Raw genomic sequence first — 8,387 nt, forward strand, 5'->3', positions numbered from 1 at the left:
TTATTATATCTTAATGCTCCTAAAATATCAATAAACTAGGATAGTTCATTAGTTAGTTGTGATTATATTTCAAAGGATAGATGCATGATAACTTATGGATGGTACATATCAAACACTAGAATTTCTAATTGTATGTTTTCGTGGATGCTTTGAAGATACATATAGTGATGTACCTTTCTTTTTCCTTGGGACATCCTTTTGATATAAATGCTTGAATGTCAATACTAGCTTGTAGTTATACTAGTGGTACATATCGAACACTAGCATTTCAAATTATATGTTCTCATGGATGCTTTGAAGCACCTTTTTCTTTTTTCCTTGGGACATCTTCTTGATATAAATGCTTAAATGTTTATAGATTGTAGTTATTATTCCCAAGTGGAAAATCTAATTTGTGTTCTTAACTGTTTTGTCTATTATAGGTTGTGCTGCAAGTTATGGCAAGACAGCAACAAAACCAACATTCTTCCAGCACAAACCCAGGTACTGGTGGTGTTGAAGATCCCTATGGAAATCAAGTTGTGCTCCTTTACAACAGAAAAAGGGAAGTTGTTGCTATAGGTCATGTTGTGTATGACATAGATGGAGAACATTGTGAGGGACTTTTAGTGCAGCCAGAAGAGAGAAAAGTATGTCTTGAAACCATCGAGGATGGCAACTGTGATGTACCTCACAGTCCTCAAGGTGATTGATGTTATCTGAGAGAGTATGTTGCAAATGAATCAGTAATTTGGCCCATGTTTCGTATGGAGTTTATGGAGTCTGCCCATGAATGAAAACTTCTTCAGTAACTACTTTTTGTGCAGTGGAAACATATCCTGCTTTTTATTTTGAGGATCACACTTTTTGTGAACTGAAAACTTCTTGAGTACCTATCTCATTTTCAGTCTGTAAATTTGTGATGTTTTGTTTAACTACTTTCATGTGGAGTCTGCTCCTTTTATATAATGATCATGGTTCATAATATATATTTCCTGTGTTCGGTCCTTTTAGTTTTATGAATTCAATTTTTGGTGGATGAGTTGTAGCTTAAAAAGTAATTTTATAGTTACTGAATATCGTCAAGTCCGGCAACCGGAAACTGTCCGGTCTGGCGACCGGAAACTCTCAGGTCGTCGCCCGGGAATTGTCAGGTCCGGCGATCGGAACCTGTCAGGCCGGGAAAGTGCCATTTGTTAGGTATCAGAACTAACAAATTTTCTAACAGAAATAGTATTACAAAATTCTGGAACCAAAAGACACATGTCATTTGTTTATTGGTTATTTTAATAGTAATAGAAAGAGTTAGCAATGGTTGTAACATAATATTTGGATTACAAATTAAATATGAAGTGTAAAATATCAATAGTCAGGATAAATATTGTAATGGACTTAAAGTGTTAGCCTATTTAATTTTCCTAATTGATTAGAAGAGTTAGGCAAAATTCTCACAATTATATCACACCATATCCATAACCATTTATTTTAGTAAGGGAAATTAGCTCCTATTTTTTGGTAACACATTTTTTGTATAAGCAAATCCTTGATTTGGTGTAGTGTATATTGCGCTACTTAAATCAAGAGTAATATGCTTCCAAAAAGAAAGGAAAAAATCAGAGAGAAATTCTTATATTTTTCCTTTGCCAAGTTAAAGAAGATTACATTCGTAGAACAAATACGAGCACTGTCGAACTATTGTATTTTGTATATTATTTTGTAGCTTAGATATTATATTATTACATTTCCTCTTAATAGTTGTAATAGCTGTAACTGGAATTCATTCCCTGCTCAAACATAATATCCAAGAAATTACAATGTACTAATCTTAAATATTGAATTTTTTTTTTTTGTTAATTGAATTTGCTGTTAATGGAAACGGAAAAGTATCCCAATTTTTAATTATGACTCTAATTATATGATCTATAGCACTACAAATCTAAAATCATTTAAAATAAAACACTACTCTGGCCACTGTGGAAAAACATGATCATGGATCATTATTATGAAGATTTAATCACTTCTAATCCACCTTTATCATTGAATTATGTTTGCAATTTACTCTAACACCTTGGAAATTCATCTGAATTACCTTTTTATTTAACCTTAGTTTTGGTCGCATTTCCAAAAATCCAATCACTAGATTGTGTCTTAACCTTTATATATAATACTTGTTCACTCCATTTTCATGGGACTTGCAACCATGAACGAAAGAAAAAACATATAAAAAACGTGAAGATGGATGTAATGCTGATTTTATGTCAAGCATTTGGCAACAACCTAAGCTCACACTAGGTTATAGCTTCACATACCGAAACTAACGTTATATGGAACCTGTGGTGCAACCTGGATTTTTTATGCTGTAGAGGTTGAAAAAAGTGCTTTGTAGTGGTAGTCTGGTAGATAAAAAGACAATTTTAACGGATTTAAGGGATAACAAATAAGTTCTAGGCCTTGGTATCGTAGAGACTTGCTAGGTAGGAGCAACTGACTCCACTATGTCTGGGTTTTCCCAGAATGGTTTTACGGTATTTCATCTTTCTCTGTGTATTCTGGCAAATGGATTTCTGTAGCTGTCACTCAGGATGCAACTTCCCTTTCCAAGGAGTGTAAACGAAGTGTAATAAAACGAATACAGTACAGGATTGCTATATGCAATTGAAAGGATGCAAAGGACAAATGAAGTCATCATCCTCTTTCTTCAAGCCAAACGTCGAACATCTGTTCCCAACGCACATCCCATATTCCCATGTCTATCCAACCGGCCAACTCCGAGCATACCATAATTTTTCTGTGTATATAAACCAAAAATTCTGTGTCTTTTATATGATTTCATCTCTGAACTCTTAAGCAAAAAACACCTTAAAACCGCAAACACTTCTTTAAAAGCAACACACTTTCCCACTCATCATTTCCACCAAGCCTATCTCGCTTCCTCTCTAAGAATCAAGAGTAGATTCAAGACCCATTTTTTCTTTCACTCTCCACAGCCAGCCATGGGAATGAGCAACAAAGTAACAGCAATCCTAAACTTCATAGCTTTACTATGTTCAATACCCTTGATAACTTCAGGAATTTGGTTATCAAAAAAAGCAGATAACCAGTGTGTTCATCTCTTTAGATGGCCAGTTCTTATACTTGGAATACTTCTTCTCATTGTATCATTAGCTGGGTTTGTTGGATCTTATTGGAATAGACAAGGGCTTTTAGCTTTTTACTTGTTCTCCATGGCTGCACTCATAGTGGTACTTCTTATTTTACTCATATTCGCTTTTGTTGTAACTAGGCATGATGGTAGTTACATAGTTCCTGGTAGAGGTTATAAAGAGTATAGAGTTGAAGGTTACTCTTCTTGGCTTAGAAATTATGTTACTGAATCTGAAAATTGGAGTAAAGTTAGAAGTTGTCTTGCTCAAACTGATGTCTGCACTGAACTTAGTCAAGAGTATTCATCTGCGGATCACTTTTTCTCTGCTCATATATCTCCACTTCAGGTACTACTATCTCAAAAACTAGCAAGTGCCAAATTTCTTTTGTTAAAATCTTTTTCTGATTAAAGATCTAAGCTTATTTGGCTGTTTGGTTTTTTGAAATTTCAGTCAGGTTGCTGTAAACCACCAACTATTTGTGGTTTCACATACGTTAATCCGACGTTCTGGGTCAATCCGGCAAACCCAACATCTGATCCTGATTGCTTACTGTGGAGCAACGATCAACATCAGTTATGCTATGGATGCAAAGCTTGTCAAGCAGGAGTATTAGGAAACTTGAGAAAAGAATGGAGGAAAGCTAATAAAGCTTTGATAATCACAGTTGTGGTTCTTATATGTGTTTACATAATTGGTTGCAGTGCATATAAAAATGCACAAACTCAAGAACTTTTCCGCCGATACAAGGATGGCTGGGCATGATACATAAACCCTTGCCAGACCAGGGTCTTCTTTTCTTATTTCAGGTTCAAAGCACTTATTTATTCTAGTTTTAATTGTTTTTCTTTGCTCCATATTGAAATCTCTGTCAGTAGTTTTATGTGCATATTTCCCTTCTTTTAGAATTCTTCATGCTTTTGAGGCTGACAAGTTGCGTGGATTGCTCTTGAAATGCTGAATTCATATGTTTAATGCAAAAGCCTAGAATCAAATGAAGAAAGAATCCTTATCTTATTAGAATCATTTGTTTATGAAGTTCTGTGGGTGCTGATGTTTTTAATAGTTATTTATTCCAGTTGTATATCAAGACAAATGTTCTTGTTCTGCACTTCTGTTCTTAATCTTTATTTTATAATCAAGAGAGCTTAAGACAATTTTAGTGTTCCTAAAACAAATGTCTGAAATGTGGTTCCAGTGCTAGATTCAAGAGTTATGCTGCATTTAACGGACACCGACAATTTTCACTGGGTGTTGCCCGAGGCTCCGAATTCTCGGGCATAAAAACAAAATGTATTCACCCTATGTTAAATTACTGATGTGTAAGTAAATCGTTCAGTCCCTTTAACCAATCAGAAGCTTAAGAGGTAGTCACTATTCAATATGAACTACTGATTTGCATTCATTTCTAATACAGATAATGTTACAATTCTGTAAAGACAAACTTATCAGAACTCTTTCCTGACCAGATGAAGGAATTTTGTTACCGGAACCGTTCATGTATATCCCTGAACAGATATTGTTCTTGCATATTTGGGGGAAAAGTAAATTTCACTATATCGTCTGCTTAAGCTGTATTATTTACCTTTCGAGAATACACGATATACATTGGATCTGAACGTCCAGGATTCGGAGATATATCCAGTGCCTGCAACAGTTAAGGAAATTCTCATTAATCAAGGTAGTAAAGGTCATCCACTGTTGATCAAAGTCTGTGGCCAGACCTACTACTTTATGCAAGGCGCATAAGGCTTTTTACAGGAATAAAGCAAACAACAGCATCTGAAAAGTTCGAATTCACGATTTGACGCTCAAAAAAGCATGGGTCTGATATGTAAGTGACCACTGTAAGTATTAGATTCTAAGTTGTGATCGACAGCATCTGAAAAGTTTGAGTTCACAATTTGACACTCTGAAAAGTAGGGGTCTGAAATCTAAGTAAACAATGACCACTGTGAGTATTAGATCCTAGTTGCAGCCATTCGGACACTGTCTGATCCTAATTAACTGAACCCAGATTAGTAGGTCTCAATAACTCTAGAACAATCTGACTTTATCTGGGAGGGTATCTCCTACAACCTGAACCTGAGCCTAAAACTTGATGAGGCCTGTTGGGCCCGTTTCTCATGTGACAAATTAAGCCTAAAAAACCTGAATATGATCCATGTAGCTTTAGGCCAGACGACATGATTCCAAGATTCAGTGGATTGGGCTAGTTTTACTTGGTGGCTTCTTTGTCTGGCACCAAAACAATTGGCACTCAAATCTACCCCTGTCAAATTTTCGTATACGCCCAGGTAGAATGAATGTATTCCCATCCTAACAAGAACCGTATAGAGATAAAACAATGTCCAACACGGTTACAAAGTCTCAATCAGTAATATGGACCAGTAATTCACATATATTTAACAAGATAAGAGCAAGTTGTAGCTGCCGTCTCACTTGATAAGGTTCAAAAGATTATTTGTTAAAAGATTTGGAAAGTGAAAATAGTACCTGAGGAGGTTCAAAACCACCGGCGTAGTAAAAATAAGACCCAACAATCAGAACGTGATGAGGATCACCAGTTGATGTCCAAATAGAGATTGCTTTTGTGAAGAAACACCGATTTGAGAAACTGAACAGTGTAGCCATTGCAAAGAATCACTTAAAGGCGGCAATTGTAAAAGATAAAAATGTGTATCTACTATTGAATGCTTAACAAAGTAACCAAGTAATGATACCTCATTATAGCTAAACCTCCTGGCTTCAGAACTCTACACATCTCTTTGAAAACGTCAATTGGCTTCGTCAGGTAATCAACACTAACCTGCAAGATAAATACATTCCACATTCTATGACAACGTTCATATGCCTTTCTTAATTCTCCAACAAATTGAAAGGATTTTTGTACTTACCACATTAGTTATAACATCAAAAGAATTATCTTCAAATGGAAGTTTGGGGTCTACATTTAGGTCTTGTACAATATACTCTGTGAGAACCTGCAAAACAGTCCATTTCGTAAGAGACATACACAAACAATGGTACCGAATGTGTCAACATGTTACTTCTAGAATTTTCAATGGCCCATAACATCAGGTGGATTCAAAATTTTGGACCATAGATCATGTGCACCAACTAATTAATCCATTCAATAAGTTGCACCATCATTTTCTATAATACAGAACTGCAAAAGGTAAGACTAACCCCAATCCTGCCCATTTGTGTTACTGCTATCTATAGCTTCAAGGATATCAAAGAGTGACCCTTAACTGAAAACCAAGTAAAGCCTCTCGTATGTTATCACACATTAGCACGTTTGTAGTAAACAGAAAAGTTTGGAACATACTGGATTTCTTTTAAGCTCTTCTTCGTTCATACCCATGCCAACAACCTTGTCTTGCTTGTATCCTGCTGGAAAATGGCTTACCTACAAACACAGAGAAGTTCATTAGACATAACTTAAGTAGCCCAAAAAAGAACAAAGAAGTAGAAAATCTTCTTACCCAGCTGCTGCACAAATCCAGTAGACTTATTCCAGGAGTGTTGCTAGGAGGGAAAACCTTTGAATAGTACTTGGTAAGTGCAGCAATAGCAGGATCATCTATATGCGTCACAAACCGTGGACTTTCGTAAAACACCAAATCTGATGACCTGCCAAAACCATCTGATTTAGAATTAAAATCCACAGTAAAATTTAGTGTTTGACACAATCAATCTAAACCAACTACAACTGCATTCTCTTTTTCACTTCTGTACTAAAGCAGTGTAAGTTGGAGACATACTCATCAAACCGCTGAAAATCCTGGGCTGTATAGGGAAAATCAGCTGGCCAATCTACATTCTTCAGTATCTATAGACAAGACCCAAACACAAACAGCAAATCAGAATCTCACAGAAGGATTAACGTATACAATTGTTCGCCGAAAATTCAATCAATCCCTGGCATCTCTAAAGTGAAATATTGATGCGCATATGAAAATTTGGGACTGAAATTCAATCCCCCCCCTAGCATTTCTTACTCATTTAGCTTCACCCAATCATCAAAAATCAAAATTGGACAAATCGAAATTGTTAAAAACCCCAAAGAGTACATAAAAGATCAATAATTTCACCCATTAGCAATCACAAAACCCTAAATTCTACTGCAAAAACCTCTCTAAATTAAAATTTTAAACAAACCCACAACTTAAAAACCTTAAATCAGCTGTTTACATAATCAAAACCAAAAATTTGAAAGAAACCCTTCACTTAAAAACATGAAAATTAAGCAAAAAAGGAAAAAGGAGATGAAATTTTATTTTTGACTAACCTCTTGGATTGGGGGAGCACTTGGTTGTTTAGCAGAAGCTAAGAAATATTTCCCTCCACCACCACCAGTACTGCTGCTATTACCAGCCATTTTCAAGAATTGATTACCTAAAAATGGAGTTCCAATTCCTAATAGTAATCTACGACCGACCCTAGATTGTTGAACTTTGAGACATTTGAGTTCTGAAGAGATAGTTGGAAGAGTTCGAAGTCCATAACCGAAACGAAGTAGAGCCATTTGGTTATTGGTTAATAACCGTTATCTTTTCGTTTTGACTGGACATTTTATATCGAAGTGGATGGATATTCGATGAAACATATTTATTTTGAGGCATATTCAAGGTTCAGTTGATAACCTATGCTTTTGCCCTGGTTCGCATGATAATTCAAGGTTTGGCTGATATTTTTTCAGCCGAATTTAGATAAATATATGCGTCAAAACATGTTTCTATTCGATTTGCCTAGGCAAGCGAGGCTCCTTAACGAGTCACGCGAATATAGAACGGGAATTCGAACCTTGACCATATCCTTCTAATCAGGATAACTATTTTTTTTATCTTTTTTTTTTCAGAATCAGGATAACTTGTTTTCTAAAACTCTTAGTTACATTGTTGGAGTTTAGGGGCTAACCCAATTGCTCAGGCTAATCCTTGTTAGTAAAAATTCTGGATAAAACGTTTTACGAGTTTAAACTTATGTATGTTAATCTAGTCTATCAAGTACGTGACTCTCATAATAAGGTTTAAAACATTTGATGTAACTTTCAGCTGTTCACTAGAAAAACCTGGGATAGTTGAGTTTGATTTCGTGTAATGATATGAAGTATTTTTGTATACTAGTTGTTATTTGGATAAACACTGTTTCTGTTACATTCGGATTTAACCTTTTTTTTTTGAAGATAAATATATTGATAAAACAGAGAGGAACTAATCATTTGATTCAGTCTCATCTGTAACCAATTCAGAGTGAATT

General features: G+C 35.4%; 2 protein-coding genes across 2 annotated transcripts; one reads left to right on the forward strand and one right to left on the reverse strand.

Annotated features, from left to right (window-relative positions):
* The first annotated feature begins 2,689 nt into the window (after positions 1-2,689).
* Positions 2,690-4,317, forward strand: LOC113295144 (tetraspanin-2-like). The gene is made up of 2 exons (XM_026543492.1): positions 2,690-3,470; positions 3,576-4,317. Exons 1-2 carry the CDS (start codon positions 2,973-2,975, stop codon positions 3,885-3,887), a joined length of 810 nt encoding a protein of 269 aa, XP_026399277.1. The 5' UTR covers positions 2,690-2,972; the 3' UTR covers positions 3,888-4,317.
* A 126-nt stretch (positions 4,318-4,443) lies between these two features.
* Positions 4,444-7,794, reverse strand: LOC113295143. Its single transcript, XM_026543491.1, has 8 exons — positions 7,417-7,794; positions 6,890-6,957; positions 6,611-6,758; positions 6,454-6,534; positions 6,020-6,106; positions 5,846-5,931; positions 5,619-5,739; positions 4,444-4,770 (listed from the first exon to the last, which is right to left on the reverse strand). Exons 1-8 carry the CDS (start codon positions 7,651-7,653, stop codon positions 4,690-4,692), a joined length of 909 nt encoding a protein of 302 aa, XP_026399276.1. The 5' UTR covers positions 7,654-7,794; the 3' UTR covers positions 4,444-4,689.
* Positions 7,795-8,387: the final 593 nt, after the last annotated feature.

The sequence above is a fragment of the Papaver somniferum genome, chromosome 7, assembly GCF_003573695.1.
Source record: "Papaver somniferum cultivar HN1 chromosome 7, ASM357369v1, whole genome shotgun sequence".
Taxonomy (NCBI): Eukaryota; Viridiplantae; Streptophyta; class Magnoliopsida; order Ranunculales; family Papaveraceae; genus Papaver; species Papaver somniferum.

Coding starts and splice junctions, on each gene's coding strand:
- LOC113295144 (XM_026543492.1), top strand. CDS start 2,973: ATGGGAATGAGCAACAAAGTAACAGCAATCCTAAACTTCATAGCTTTA. Junction 3,471..3,575: donor CTCATATATCTCCACTTCAG/GTACTACTATCT, acceptor TTGAAATTTCAG/TCAGGTTGCTGTAAACCACC.
- LOC113295143 (XM_026543491.1), bottom strand. CDS start 7,653: ATGGCTCTACTTCGTTTCGGTTATGGACTTCGAACTCTTCCAACTATC. Junction 5,932..6,019: donor TTGATGTTATAACTAATGTG/GTAAGTACAAAA, acceptor TTTATCTTGCAG/GTTAGTGTTGATTACCTGAC. Junction 4,771..5,618: donor GTGGTTTTGAACCTCCTCAG/GTACTATTTTCA, acceptor TAACTGTTGCAG/GCACTGGATATATCTCCGAA.